Source organism: Sesamum indicum, linkage group LG3 (genome assembly GCF_000512975.1).
Source record: "Sesamum indicum cultivar Zhongzhi No. 13 linkage group LG3, S_indicum_v1.0, whole genome shotgun sequence".
Lineage (NCBI taxonomy): Eukaryota > Viridiplantae > Streptophyta > Magnoliopsida > Lamiales > Pedaliaceae > Sesamum > Sesamum indicum.
This window is the reverse complement of record NC_026147.1, coordinates 24,852,927-24,868,033: the sequence shown is the minus strand read 5'-3', so window position 1 is coordinate 24,868,033 and position 15,107 is coordinate 24,852,927. Positions and strand designations below refer to the sequence as shown.

Genomic DNA, 15,107 nt, shown 5'->3' with positions numbered 1-15,107 from the left:
TGTTTTCATTCCTATTGGATCCCAAATGCAGTATTTGAAGCTGAGAACTCTTCAGCGACAGTCCTATACCCATTACTTCTATGAAGCAACTGTTGGAGCTGGTTTACCAATCATCAGTACTTTGCAAGGTCTGCTAGAAACTGGGGACAAAATATTGCAAATTGAAGGCATTTTTAGGTTAGTGTTTTTGATACATTAAGCATTCCTGGGAATATGATGAGTTCTTTTCCGTTGCCTCTTTTCTACATTGTTGCATAGTATTCTTCTTCTGGATGAATTTTGATGTTGACATACTGCTAAAGTCCATAGCAACCAGAAACTGCTTGTCTCAATCATAAGCTTCTGTTCAGTATGTCACTTCATAATGTGCTCATGCAGTGGGACCCTGAGTTATATATTTAACAACTTTGTGGAGGCACGAACTTTTAGTGAAGTGGTGGAGGCCGCAAAACAGGCAGGTTACACTGAACCAGATCCAAGAGATGATTTATCTGGAACAGATGTGGCGAGGAAGGTATCACCTGTTAATTCTGTGTTGTGCTATGTTATCATACCTATCATGTATAGCTTTGTGTTCTCACCTACTAGAGATGGACGACAAAGGAACCTCTTTCCAGAAGCCACTACTTTCGGCAGCCACTTTGAACTATCTATTCAATTACTTATCATAAATATTATGAATTTCAAATGCATTTGATATTATAGCAATGTAAAACACTTGATTCCATTTCTTCCCCTCAAATTCAAACCCTTCAATCCAAAAGCAACCTTAGATTGTGAGACAATTTTCACTCTTCAAATGGCTTGATGTTGCAGGTTATAATCCTTGCTAGAGAGTCTGGAATGAAGCTAGAATTGTCAGATATTCCTGTTCAGAGTCTGGTGCCAGAACCGTTAAAGGTGAGACAAACTTAATGTGCATGGGCATGGCCCTATAGCAACACAGTATCAGTGATGTTCTTTTGTGATGCTTTATTTCAGGATAGCTCCTCAGTGGAGGAGTTTCTGCAGCAGCTGCCTCAGTACAATCAAGACCTGGCAAAGCAAAGACAGGAGGCTGAAGCTAGTGGCGAAGTAAGCATCTCAAGGCCTTACTTCCTCATTAAAACTTGGAAAAACAAAGAAACTTCGAATACTATGGTGTTAGGTGTCAGAGTAGACAAGTTTCTTAGGGACCTGCAATGGGTAGGTGGATTTTGCATAAAATGGGAACAAGGTGACGCAGGTGAATGAAATAACATGTCCTTGCTAAGCTTGTGCATGTTTATTTAGAAAACGTGCACATCGTTGGAAAATATGGATGCTAATTACACTTATAAGAACAACGTATCAAGTTAGTAGGTAATGGTGCTTTTGTATCCAGTTCAACGCCAGCTCTGCCTCTTTTGTGATAATTATTTTAGTTAATCACTCTCATCTTACTCACTCTGCCTTTTACCTCGTCTCACTGTTTTATTCTTGTACTATTTTTCTATTTGAAAAGATGAATTAATTATATTTTGGTACCTTTACTTTTAACGTCTTAACAGAAGTTAGATCTGTGTATAGAAGCATGTTGTGCAATTTAGTGTATTAAGAGTGGTACTGAGGAGAATGTAAACTGTCGGTAAATTTCCTTTGGTCATGACTGGAAAAGGTGGGAAATAGGTTTATGGCCTTGTTTCCTTTCTTATGGAAACAGCCTCCACAATCAGACAAGGTAGAGTTAAAATTGGAAGAAAAGGAGAAAATAGAGTGGAGAGTCTAGTGATAGCATTATTGCCTCTTTTCTACTGATGAGCTTGAAATATCTGAAGGTGTTGAGATATGTTGGGGTCGTGGATGTTGTGAAGCAGAAAGGAACAGTGGAACTGCGAAGATATAAAAAGGAGCATCCATTTGCCCAACTTTCTGGATCTGATAACATAATAGCATTTTCAACTCAGAGATACGAAAAACAACCATTGATTGTGCGTGGTCCAGGTGCTGGGGCTGAAGTGACTGCTGGTGGAGTATTCAGTGACATACTGCGCCTTGCATCATATCTTGGTGCACCATCATAAGCGACTTAGCTTTGTTCGGCTTTCTTCTCTGCGAATCCAGATCTGATAGTTGTTAAGTTGTCTCCATTGTCTTGATTCCCCTGGGATTTTGCAGCTTAGATGATTGTGATAGCTATTTGTAAAGAGATGATATGAATGCAGTTGTTGAGAAGATCCTGGGTGTGTTTATGCGTTAAGGTGAAGGTGTACATGCAAGTGGAATGGCCCCTAGTTTATGATCAAGGCTAGATACTTATAGGCAGACCTTACCTCTACTAAACCTAACAGATCTATCCTTGCAGGCTTCAGCTGCATGCATGATGATGATGAACACTTGTTGTATACTCTGATATGGAGGGTGGGCTCTGTTTATAAGGATCATATTAGTTGTATGTATTATCCAAGAAAGACAATTTGTATGAAATTTTATAAGTGAATCCATTCATATTTTTCAGTTAAATGAAACCCATCTGCTGATATTTATTTCTTGCATTTGCGATACTTTGATGCATTGGATTCATAACATATTCTTTAGAGCCGATCAAGAATCAATTATCTTTTTCTTCTGTATATCACAATTAAATGAAAATTGGTAATTAGAAAAGAAGATAAAATGAATAATTTATCAAATGTTTTAATTTTAAATTTAAATGTGCATGAGTAGAAACAAAAGCGACGAGTAAATAGAAGGATTATTTATTAAAAAAATATAAATATACTTGACGGAAATTTAGTCCACAAACATTTTATGAACTAAAATCAGTTATTCTAAGATCTTATAACTTAATAAATAGTATTTGCCGTAATGGCACATTTGAAATATATATTTAAATTTATTTTATGTTAAATTAAAAAAAAGTATACATTTGTTTTGATGCGATACATTCTTTTTCCTACTTGACCCCCAGACTTTTTGGAATACACAATATGACCTCCCTAAACTGATCAATTTATGTTTAATACCCCAGATTCTGAAATAGCCCTCAACTCATGGGACATCGACTTTGTATTGTAAGACTCTTCCAGAAAGTAGGCATAAGGAGGACTTTCTTTTGTAAGCCAACATTTACTGCTTTTGTCGGTGCTTAATACTCATACCGTTATGCTGTAACGGATCTTGTTAAAATCCCGATCTTTGTTAAAATGTGAAAAGAACCAACTTTATTGAGGGATAAGTAAGGACGTTGATTGCTCATCAATTGTTGACTTTCTGAAAAGATTCCAAATTTCAGACTAATCGTGATTGATAAGACTTGCACTGTTTACTCTAATGGCTAGAAGAGGGGTTCTATGCTATTTGTAAGCAGTATGTGGTCTTCCTTTTAACTTCTTTTATCTGTTCTCCTGATTTTAGGATATGTGTGAATGATTTTTTATGTATAGTTCTCGTCTTGTTCTTTTTATGTGTGAGAGGATTTGGCTCGCATGGTTTTTAGCGTTAGGGTGGTCATTTTTACGCTAAAACTGAACAACTGAAAAGGCTATTCTCGCCATTTGGTCACATTCAAGAAGAACTGCTTGGTCTTTTTGTCCAAGCAATTGAGAAAGGTTCTTGATGGATTGCTCATAGTTATGTATAAATATAACTCATGCAGTAAGGTTTACTGGACCCCAGAACCCAAAGGCCCTTAAAGGTTTGTTTTGGTCAAATTTGATTCACAATAGGTGCTCAGATTGCCTTGAAGGCTATGAATGGGCAGACTAGCAGCCATCTTTTACTTAGCATTCTGTTGCTGTAGTGTACATAATTCTCCTTGCACCTGTTTGTTTTCCCACGGACGCGCGTGCATATTCACATATGCTTTCATTCTGATGCTTCATCCTTTGCACGTTGAGAATTGTCTCTTGTTTCTTAGAGTTTAATTTTTATTTTACCCTTGTAAATGGTGATTTTGAGTTCATTGTATTCTATGTTTTTATCATCTTACTTTTGTGCATCTGGAACGATTGTTGGATTCCGCTTTTCTTATCTAACCCTTTCATTCTTATGCAATCACATTGTGCATAGGAAGATTACTCGTTGGGACTGCCCGACCTGGGGAAATCACCTCGTTAGTGTACTCTGATTTTTTTGGGCACAAGAGATCTGTAAGAGATATCCAGCATAGTACCTAAATAATCAATATGGTTCAAGTCATGGCATTTTCACAGTTTTCTTTGCTGCTATTGGCTCCATTTCAACGATGCACTTCAAGGCAAGGACAGTTTCCTATTGGCCGAAGCCGGGCGTCAATGATAATAACTAAACCTATGTGTTCACTAACAACTAGGCTTGCTACATTTTGAACCACTTTTGAGCAAAAGCGACTTTTTTGGGGACTAGAGTTGGTGTTGTTTCAGACTCTAACATGCCTACCACCTTTACAGTTGATTCCTGTCGGGGAGGTATTGATATTCTACTGGATTCTGGTGGATCAAATGACAATTTTGGTGGTGTGAGTGGCAACAGTGGTGGTGGTGGAGGCGGTAATGCTGATAATGATGACAACAGTAAAGGGGGCTTGGATGGAAGTGAAGATCAAAATGGGGCAGCAAGAGAAGTCATTGGCAGCAGGTACATCAGTATTGTACTGCATTTACACTTTACTTCCATAAAATCTTGTTTTGGCATCGACTCTGGGTCTTGGACTGTCTGCTTCTCTTCTTGGAGTGATGGGTTCTCGCTTCAAGAAGTCAGAGAAGATCTTTCCGACTGACAACGTTGGGATGACTCTAATTCACTCTAAACAAATTGTAGAGTATAAGGCTCCACAAAAAAAATAACACCTTCCTACAACTAATATAACTCTCTTATAGGATATTTGCATGTAGAATATCTTGCATATGTGTATATCAATAAGAAGAATGATGCTCCCTTTTATAGATGTAGAAATCATTCACTATTTTAATGTTAAAATGTCTAGTAAGTGGGTATAAAATGTGTATGAATATGCTGTAGTAGTAGGAAGATTGTATTGAAGAAAGGTTCCAAAGCTGATTGCTATAAACATTCACCAATACCACTGTGAAGAGATGTATGTTGTAATTTAAATATTAAAATAACAGTATACTAATGGAAACTGAGAAGAAAGAGAAGGGAATCATAAAACAAAGTTATCAATGAACTCAGAAGTTACATAAGAAATTTTCTACAAAGAAATTCGTGGAAAGACTGGATATAACTCTTTGAAGGCTCTTCTATTGGCAACCTTAGGAGGTTTGCAACCCTTTGAAATCCGGGGTGCTGCTTCAAAGGAGAAGAGCTTGCACTTGGTCCAGGCTCGATAGGTTGGTTGAAGAGCTTTGGATTTGATAAAGCCCACTGCATGGCCCAGATGGCCAATGGCCGCATGTAGCACAAAGATCTGTATTCACCTTCTGGACTCCAGCCCTCGGGGGTTTGGAAAGAGAATCTTTCAAATACGATTTTAGTTAGTAAGTGAACAAGAGATTTTGCTACATTATTTAATCATTAGAACTAGCAGTCACGCCTTTTGAGAGTGCCAAAACCTCTCAAGGAAACTCAAAACGCAAAGATTTCACCATATGGAACTGAAGAAAGTGAATAAGTCCAGGGAAACATGTTGTAGAGGTAAAACAACATGCTCCTTCCAATAAGTGAACAATGTAAGAAAATGGAGGGTGTACAAACAACTTACCCAAGACCATGTTCAGACCAAGCTGCTTCATAAATACCAAAGGCTGTCTTGAATGCCGTATCTACCATGTCTTCTTGTATCATAGCAGCAGCAACAGAATAAGTAACTCCAGGCCAGATTTCTCTGGACTGCAAAGCTGAAAAGTCGACTTCTCCATTTGGTTGCATCCCATTGACAGCCCCATGCATACCTCCCTTGATTTTCATCACATTGAAATGATAAATTTTTTCAAGCGCTCTTCTTACTTTTTCTTCATCGGCAATAGGTAAAAGACCACAGGCTCTAGCATACCTGTCATGATACTTAGTCTATCACACACACACACACACACATATAGAGAGAGAGACGGAGAGAGAGAAAGCAAAATATATATATATATATATAGAGAGAGAGAGAGAGAAAGCAAAATAGATTCTCGTTTAGGAAGGACACATACCATTGACCGGCCAACTGATCAGCTTGAATTGATGTGCTAGTTTTAGTAGCACTACTGTCATAATTGAAGTATGAACCATTCCACAATTTATCGTATGCAGACTTGGCCTTTTCAAACTTAAGCCACAAGTAATCAGCAGAAGAATCATCACCAATTTCACGTGCCATTGCTGAGGCAGCTTGCAACGCTGCCACCCATAATCCACCACAATACGCGCTGACACCTGTAACAATCCACGCGTCATATGTCTGATCCGGGAATCCTTCATTCTCAATCATGCCATCACCATCCTTGTCAAACTGATCCATATAAGCTATTGCAATGAACACCGCAGGCCAAACAGCCTTTGCAAAAGTTTTATCACCAGTTGCAACCATATCCCTATAAACTTGAAGGACAAATTTTGAGTTCAAATCTTTCCACCTGTCGGTATTGAAAAAGTTGTAGGCATTTACTTCAAACCATGGATCATTGAGTCCAATATCATGTGGAACAGCACCAAGAACCTTTCTTGGAACCAACGTGCCGTCGTACATTACTTTCATCTTGCGTGGATCATGCATCATAACTGCCATTGCGAAGTCTCTCTGAATACTCAACTCAAGCTTTGGAAATAGCATTAGTAATGCAAAAGATGAATAAAAATGGACATCATAGGTATTCCACATGTGATATTCAATCCCTTCGAGATATAAAAACTGGCCAACATTCTCCTCTCCATTCTGAAGCAAACAAGGTCCAAAAGCTGAATTCGGTGTAAGTGGAGAATTCACTCGCTCCAGAACAGTTTGCATCATTTCAAGTATTTGAATTGAGGTGTCATTTTGGTGGGCAGAGCCAAGAATTGTGTTAGAATCTAATATGTGACTGCTGATGGAAAATTTCTGCTCCCCAACGGTGGAAATATTTTGCAATGGTAGGGATCCATCTGAGAGGAACAAAAATGGGTTGTGAATTTTTTCTTGTAAAGCATCAGCCAAGAATTATTTTAATTTCCTTTTTACCTGTCCAGATTGTGCTCCCTGCGTTAAGATAATAGAGCTCGTTGAAGAGAGTGATTGGGTACCTATATATTGAGTTGCGTAGAGTTGAGTTGGGTCGGGAATTATTGAAAAACCAGGATAACTAACATACATACATCGAACATTGAATTGATTTTACTTTACCATTCTGGAAGCCTTCTGTCTTCTAGGATTGGTCTTTGCCACTCTTCAATCTGGTGCTCCCACTTTGCATGTCCTAGTTCCAATACAGCCCCACAAACAAAATTAGATTAGAATGTATATACAAGAACAGGTATCTTTTCTTCTGAAATGAAAATAGAAGTTTAAATACTTTGTAAGTATTTTAAGCAACATTCTAGCAGTTGTTACTGACAAGCTCATCTCTAGAAGCTAACAGGAACTACGCCAGTCTCAAGGAAAATTTGATGTGGGTTTCAAGATCGCTCAATAAGAAGTGTCATTTCCATTTCTGCCTAACTACATGATTGCTATGTGTACTGTATTCTGAGAAACATAAATTAGTAATCACTGATCCACAGACAAGAAGATAACAGAGTTACTTATGCTCAACAATTTGAACAAAGCCAACAGCAAATGTTACCCAGGATAGCATCGCATGCAATTCTAGCTGCAGCATCCCCATTAATACCATAAAATTTTGTATACCTCCTGCAGATCATTAATGCCAAATAAATCACGGATGTTGTCAGCAGGTCATTCAGAAGATTGTCAGGAATAGTTTAAGTTCTTCACTGACCGGTGGTAAGTCTTTCCACTGGAAAATCTTATCTCAGGGCAGTCCCATGCAAGTGAAAATGTTATTGTTCTGGATGAGCCAGAAGGAATATTTACAGATGCTGCTATGGCAGCTCCAATGGATGACCCTGCTTCCGAAGGTAATTGGTTTTCATCATGTTTAAGTCTGTCAAAGGACTTATGCTGTAAGAGAGGAACAATGATCAAATAAAAGAGATTAGTTATTGTGAATACTATATTTGTGAGAATACAGGAATTTTTTATTCATAAAACATAAAGAAGTTTATGTAAATGAAGATGCAAATATAAAGGATCTATTGTTAATGACCTAATTTCTTCAAGATCAGCGAAAGCTGGTTTTGCCTGAACCTAACATCCTATGATGAAAGTAAAATTAACATCCAAATGGAGTTTGTTTTTCCATGTAGCTTGACAGTCTCTTAATCAAGCTCCCTCAAAAATTAGAACACTGGACTAAAGAAAGAAAGTCATTTATTGGCCAAATAATAATAAAAAAGAGGGTATGTTACACATACCTCCCATGAGATTTAGCACAATTAAAAAATAACAAATAACCTCTCAAAATTAAATTAATTATATAGCTCCTAAATAGTGAGGTGAAAATTACTACTTTACCTTATTGATTTTATTAAAAAAAAGAATATTTTGAAAAATATAAAAAAATATGAGGGTAAGTAAAGTAAATAACTCATAGAGCATAATCAATTAAAATATTTTAGAAAATTTTAAAAAGTATATAAAATTTTAATTCATAATGACATTTTGGGTAATTCACCACAAAAACTGAATGGAAAATTAATAGAGTCTAATCGAATGAGCTCGTTGTTAGACACACGTTAAATTCAAGGGACATTTATAATTTTTGACAATGAGAAGATATTTGTAATTATGTCAAACTTAAGGGGATGTGATTGTTATTTACCTCAGAAAAAGAATCATTATTGTGGTATGTTAAAGATCACAGAATCAGTTGGATGTTTTCTAAAGCAAGGCAAAATGTTTGAGTTTATAAACCACGAAGAAAGATGGAGGGCTTAATAGACTTATGGCTACATAGTCTGTCAGGTATGGAACAAGAAATCAGACATATTTCTCCCAGAAAAACAGTATGTTGATGTCTGATGGAATTCCATAACTGGACGTGACCAACCTCTTTAATTTGTTTCCACATTTCATTTGCTGTCATTATGTCTGATGTCCCAGACCCAGATACTAAGAAGCAAGGACATTCTGATACATGAACCTCATCTGTCTCTTGAGCAGCAATAGCAAAAGTTACCGGAGAGCGTCCATTTGATGTTCTGAATAATCACATAGTTCTAGTTTAAATTCCTATCGAATTACCAAGTCTCTTGACAGTGTGTTGATAGATAAATCTAGTATAATGATAAAACAACACACAGCGCTTACTTATGACGCAGAATCACACTATGTACACCTTCTTGCATCCTGTAACACATTGGTAAATCTTCAAGAGAGTTCCATGGAAACAGAGAATTGCATGTCAAGAATTCTTACATTGTTCTTTTATTAAGATGATAACCAGTGGATCCTGAAACTCCACCCACTGAGTTCTGCACAGAACATATACAGTACCACTCAAATTAAATAAGAAGCTTTAAGTTAACAAAGCATCTTTAGTGGACTTAGTAAAACATTACTAATCGCCGTATGGTTTTGTAATTTCACAGTGAGGTGAAATCACCTATGCAAACAGGGTCAGAATATTAAAATTTTTTGAATAAATGTTAACATACAGCCCATGTGAAAAGCAGTGTTGCATCAGCACAAGTCTTCCCTGAGTTGAAGAGCTGCAAATATTACATACCAGAACGGAGTTAAAAAAGAATGTAGAAGACTCATGTCTGTTGTGGAAGAGCCTTACATGTATATATATGCACAGTGCACCTACCGTAAATGTAAATACTGCTACGGGGAAGCTGCTCTCTTTATAATTATGTGGAATGAATGGCGAAATCTGACGACAGACAATGCTGATCTCAGGTTCGGGTACACCTGTATTAATGGGATGAAAAGTTGCATAAATTTAATGATAATATGGAATCACACTTAGAAGAAACAAGAATTTTGAAACCATAAAGTTAAAGCTACCATCATATACTGTCCAAGCTCTTGGATATAAAGCATGATAAGTGCATTTCTCCCCATCAAGGTTCCAATCCCAAGAGTCGATGCCCGCTCCTTTGTTCTCTCTGAATGTTCAGCCATTGTTAGTTGATATGTCTATTTCTGCCAACATTGATAATTTGATAAACAAGGTTCTACATTTTGCTGAAATTATGTAAACTTTCTGGCTTACTCTATGATATTTGGACTTGTGGAGCACAAAACTGTTGAAGATGTGCCTCCATTAGGGCGTGAAACAAAAACCTATAACAAAAAAGAAAGGAAAAGAAAGGCTGAAATATAACTCATAGAACATTCCAAAGAGAGTAAAATTTAAGTTTTTCTTTTCTTCCCCCGAACCTTGGCCAGTTAACCATTTGAAATTCTCGGCAATTACTGGTGTTCCGCACTGCTTATAATGTAAAGCTACCACTTGTGCAAGAGACTAGCTTGGTTCACATGCTAAAAGTTCATAAATGACGCCAGTCCAAACAAGATAAATTTTAATTTGAAGAAATACTATAGAAGAACTTGTGATAGGTTTATAAACATGCTAGAAACTGTGAGGTTGTATTTTTTCAATCTTGGAGAAATTTGAATAGAAAACATGCAAAAAAAAGTATCAAGGAAGATCTTCCAAGTGCTCTCCATTTCATAATACCAGAAGTCTGCAGAACTACTTGAAACATCAAAAAAATACTTACTGAGAACTGGTTTGCCAGAATTGGGGCGTCTTCACATATTCTAGGAAAGAGTTGAAACCGTTGGAACTCTCCTTTGAAACTCCTCCCAATGCTTCCAGCACTGAAATTTTGGTTTATATGGCATGAAAAATGGGCCTAAGTTTTGAACTTATTGTTCTCAAATCTGCATTTTGACATGAATTCATTTGCTTGATTGATGGATTACTTTCTTCTTTTGATGCTTGCTATTTGTCTATGATGTTTGTGTTTTTTCTACTTGTTGGACAAAGGGTGTAGGTAAACAAGGATTGTAAGAGACATCAACAAGTTTCAAGGTTCAATGGTGAGCTAGTGGTGACTAAAAAGTTTTATTACAAAATACAGACCACTGAACTTGGTAAGAGTTGACATTTTCTCAAAGTCAAGAATGAGAGCACTTACCCAATACCACCTAAAGGAATACCATGGTAACATGTAACGAGGCGCTTGTGATAGGGATCAACTATTGACGGCTGTTCCTCACAGACAGACAGAGAAAAATGGAAGAAGAAGAAATTGAATGATTAGGAAGAGCTCAGAGATGGTAGAAAAACAGTAGAGAAAACACTGAAAAACGATTAGGAATTTACCGTTCCCTTGTCTGCTTCTTCCTTGATATGCCGCCATAATCTCCAGCCCAATGGAATCTTATGAAAAAGTAAGAAAAGCAACTAACTATATATCACTGAGGAAGTAAGAGAAAAGCAAATAAAGAAAGTAACTTCAAACTTGGAAACAATACCACAAGTCGAAAAGAAACAAAAAGCAAATAACATTAGTAAAAACTTGCAACATACACAGTTTTTAATGTTCCGCTTGGTCAAGTGCAGAGAGAGGGAGGAGAGACTGGAGAGGTATTAATTATAAGGGTAATGGTTGTTAATTATCCAGTCTACAAACTCACAATTAATCGTGCTGACTTACCAAATGCAAAATTTCTAGGAGTCTTACGGAGAACTCTGTTGGTGCAGTACCATTGCAATTAAGTTTGCGTTGCCAGGTCAACGGAGGAGGTTTTCCATATCCATATCCAGGATGAACCTAATTAAAATGAGAATTAAGAGCAACAGGCAACAGGTCCAGTGAAAAATTGGTAGCAAATAAGAGTTGATGGGAGGGCGGCAAAAACAAACAAAATCGACGTCTTCATTACCTCGATTGGTGAATCAGCAGCAGAAGTAGTATCTGACGTTTCTCCTGGAATTGGAATGAAACCATTGTCCATCCTACTCTGAACAGAGCAAGGTCGTCTAGTAAACAGGATGTTATTTTATACTAGCAACAGCATATATAGCATTCAAGACATGGAAATAGAGAGACTTCAATACACTTTTTCATATATATTAGCAAGCCAAAATGGAAATGGATCTCTTTGTCCTCCCTCCCTCCCAACAATCACATCCAAAAACAGAGCTCAATCAAACTCAAAAATACATATGATTCAAACGATCCACGGATTAAGAGCCTAATGAATCAAATCAACCACGTCTCATACTTTTCAACTTGCGCCCGTTATAAGTTTTAGTTGTAATTGTTTTCTCCTTTTCCTGATTGGACAGAGTCTACGTCAATCAGCTTTAACTTTGAATGCAAGTGATCATAGAAAAAACAGAGTTGTTTCTTTATGACTAATTAACAATACATGGATAACTACAACTTGGTGATTATTCAACTCTAGATCATTTTTTTAATGGTCGGGGTAGGTGGGGAGGAGGAGTTTATCCCTGTTCCTGTGCGTGTGTTCATGATGATTGATGAGTGACTACTGAGCAGCAATAGTAGTAGTAGAAGAGTACATTTGGAAAGGGGAAAAATGCAATTAATCGTGATATTATAAATATACAAATTATTTTTCTATGAAAAAACAATTAGATATTTATTTTCTTATATTTTTTAAAATGCATTAATTTACCTTTTGTATTTTTTAAAATTAAAAAAATTTACAGGGAGGTAAATACTTCATTTTAAAAAATAAAAAGGGATACATTACTACTGTTTTTTCATAGAAGTATAATTTGCTCATCTATTAATATATATATATATATTTGAAGAAAGTGTTTTGACCAAAATTGAGCAATTTTGACTCAATCCTAATTTTCTAGAATTTTAAATTTTTTTAATTATAAAAATTCTCTATTGGTACTGGGCATTATGATATATGTTATAATTTTCAATGCATTTGACATATTTAAATTACATCCACAGTTTATCAATTTATTTTGTAATATTGAGAATATTTATTGTAGTATATATATATATATATGTATATTGGGTGTGGCCTAGAAGCATTTGGCCCAAAAAGAGATGTCAGGCCCAAACCAAACCCAAACCAGGCCCATCTAAAAATGTCAAGTTCGACCCAAGAAAGTAGCCCACTACAGCAAGGCCCACCTAAGAGGGAAGCCCACTAGGCCAAGCTCACTCCAAGAAGTAGGTCCAGTCACGTAGCGAGCCTAGTACACCCAGTAAGTCCAATACGGTCCAAGAAACAGACCCAGTATGAATGTTGGACCCTTCCAAGGCCAGTCCAGAAGAAAGGAGGTGCCTTCGAGAAGCTAGATTCTTAGATCTAGAAGGACTCCTTGTAGAGCAAGAGTTTTCGTATAGAGGGAATCATTTTCAAAACAAAGACGTGCTGCTCAAGTTGAGAAGGAGATAAGATCGCACATAATCCCTAGGTTTTCGCCTTCTTTCTCGGACAAGCAACTCCCCCTAGAGTTCCTACAAAGGGACGCTTCTTCTCTGTAAATATAGGCAACTCCCTCTTCAAAACTTCCTTCAAGAATCTGGCAATCTTCCTACTGCTTCACTGCAACTTACTACTCATGCCCTCACCATATTCCGCTTACGAAAATCATACTTTTATCTCAATTTTTCATTACGTTTTACTTTTCTATTTAGTTATCTCTAAATTCAAAACTAACTTAAACATTAGAGTGTTAATGTGTTGTTTTGCAAGTCATTTTTCTCAAGTTCTTTGCTCAATTAGCCCAAATTCAATATCAAGGTCCAAGGACATTGAACCCATGTCTTCAGCCTGAGAGGACTCCCCACCAAGAAGGAGTCCCCCTTCATTTGAAGACTTGTTGCCTAAGGAGTAAATGAAGAGGAACCTTATCCACGAATCCCACCTTCCTCGCTCGACATGCGTATCCCCCTCAGCAAGACTCCTGTTATAGAGGAACTCCTCTATAAATAGGGGAGGTATCCCTCAACAGGCAAGCCCCTTCGACACTCGAGAATCTCTCTTGTTGATACACTGCTACTCTAGTTTCGTGCTTTTGCATATGAAATTTTCATTCTTTTCATAATTTCTCGTCATAATTCATTTTTGTATTCATCCATTCTTACATTGGGGACTAACTTAAGCATCAGAGTGTTAACTCTTTATTTTGCAAGTCCTCTTCCTCAAGAGTTTTCATTCAATTATTCCAAATCCAACATCAAGATTCAAGAGCTTTGGATCCGTGTTAAAATCGCACGCATAAGTTACGTAGATAGTAATATAAAACCATTATTTTAATTAAAAATAATTTACTTTACATCCAAAATTAGAAAAATAAATAAGACATAACAATTAATCAAAATTTAAATTTATTGGATGTGTATCTCTTCTTTCCTATTTTGATGATTTTAAATTTTTGTAAATTTATAGAAATCGAAAGGATCCAATTCAAGTAAGTTTTCAATTCAAAAGCAAAACTTGTTCGAATTGATCAAACTTTTTCGATTCAAAGTGTATCACTGGGGAATCAACTGTTCAAATTAAAAAAAAAATCTTTTTCTATGTTATTTATTATACACACATTTGAAATAATTAAACTTTTTGTTTCACTTTTTAAGATTTAAGCCAAATCTTTCATAATTAACATTTATTCAACAATAACAATTACAAAAAGACAAAATAAAATAAGCACATGTAAATTAAACGAGATATATTTAATAAAACTGAAACCCATATATCCTCATATTTGTAAAATAATAAGCTCTCAATGTTAATACTAAACGAAACCTGATTAGTGTCAGTCTAAAATCTTAACAAACTTCTCCCCAACACACTTGTATGGATCATTTTGATGGTGATGGATCTGAAACCCCGGCTTCCCAAGAAAAGTTGGAGTCAGTGCAACATCAGTTGTATTGTACCTTCCAGACCAGCGACATAATATCAACAGTCAAGTGTGGCGTCCAAAGTTACCGTCACAAATCAAACGTTCCTTCTGATTCCTTTCAGCAACCATTTAGAGAGACAAATCTGAAAGATTATTGTATAATTAACAACAATATATTTCTTATTACCGCAATAATTATTACACGCAGAGTACATTTCGCTTTGAGAATCCAATACCACCAACGCCAACACCGCCCCCCCCCCCCCCCTT

The 15,107-nt window shown here is 36.5% G+C and overlaps 3 protein-coding genes across 10 annotated transcripts in view; 2 read left to right on the top strand and 1 right to left on the bottom strand.

Annotated features, from left to right (window-relative positions):
• The window catches only part of LOC105159569 (bifunctional aspartokinase/homoserine dehydrogenase, chloroplastic), a 12,253-nt gene extending 9,772 nt beyond the window's left edge, over positions 1–2,481 (top strand). For all 3 annotated transcript variants that reach the window (XM_011076675.2, XM_020692585.1, XM_020692586.1), the window contains 5 exons: positions 32–177; positions 379–514; positions 817–900; positions 982–1,074; positions 1,797–2,481. In XM_011076675.2, coding sequence (XP_011074977.1) covers positions 32–177; positions 379–514; positions 817–900; positions 982–1,074; positions 1,797–2,042 — 705 coding nt within the window. In that variant the 3' untranslated portion in view covers positions 2,043–2,481. The remainder of the gene's footprint in view (positions 1–31; positions 178–378; positions 515–816; positions 901–981; positions 1,075–1,796) is intronic.
• On the top strand, positions 3,016–4,895 carry LOC105159567. 4 transcript variants are annotated; one of them, XR_847609.2, is made up of 2 exons: positions 3,016–3,075; positions 4,389–4,842. XR_847609.2 is itself a non-coding variant. In XM_011076674.2 (2 exons), the coding sequence occupies exons 1-2, from the start codon at positions 3,312–3,314 to the stop codon at positions 4,715–4,717; spliced, it is 345 nt and encodes a 114-aa protein (XP_011074976.1). In that variant the 5' UTR covers positions 3,098–3,311; the 3' UTR covers positions 4,718–4,895. The 4 variants fall into 4 exon arrangements, 1 of the variants encoding a protein (XP_011074976.1); XR_847607.2 differs by lacking the exon at positions 3,016–3,075 and adding an exon at positions 3,098–3,327 and having other exon boundaries at positions 4,030–4,842; XM_011076674.2 differs by lacking the exon at positions 3,016–3,075 and adding an exon at positions 3,098–3,327 and having other exon boundaries at positions 4,389–4,895.
• On the bottom strand, positions 5,003–12,352 carry LOC105159566 (non-lysosomal glucosylceramidase). 3 transcript variants are annotated; one of them, XM_011076673.2, is made up of 20 exons: positions 12,221–12,352; positions 11,879–11,956; positions 11,650–11,766; positions 11,316–11,372; positions 11,128–11,198; positions 10,708–10,807; positions 10,197–10,267; positions 9,989–10,089; positions 9,789–9,892; positions 9,634–9,687; positions 9,395–9,450; positions 9,287–9,325; positions 9,027–9,177; positions 7,857–8,038; positions 7,701–7,768; positions 7,262–7,334; positions 7,100–7,161; positions 6,096–7,023; positions 5,660–5,950; positions 5,003–5,413 (listed from the first exon to the last, which is right to left on the bottom strand). In XM_011076673.2, the coding sequence occupies exons 2-20, from the start codon at positions 11,948–11,950 to the stop codon at positions 5,134–5,136; spliced, it is 2,877 nt and encodes a 958-aa protein (XP_011074975.1). In that variant the 5' UTR covers positions 11,951–11,956; positions 12,221–12,352; the 3' UTR covers positions 5,003–5,133. The 3 variants fall into 3 exon arrangements, with proteins under 3 accessions (XP_011074975.1, XP_020548240.1, XP_011074974.1); XM_020692581.1 differs by lacking the exon at positions 12,221–12,352 and adding an exon at positions 12,054–12,188; XM_011076672.2 differs by lacking the exon at positions 12,221–12,352 and having other exon boundaries at positions 11,879–12,152.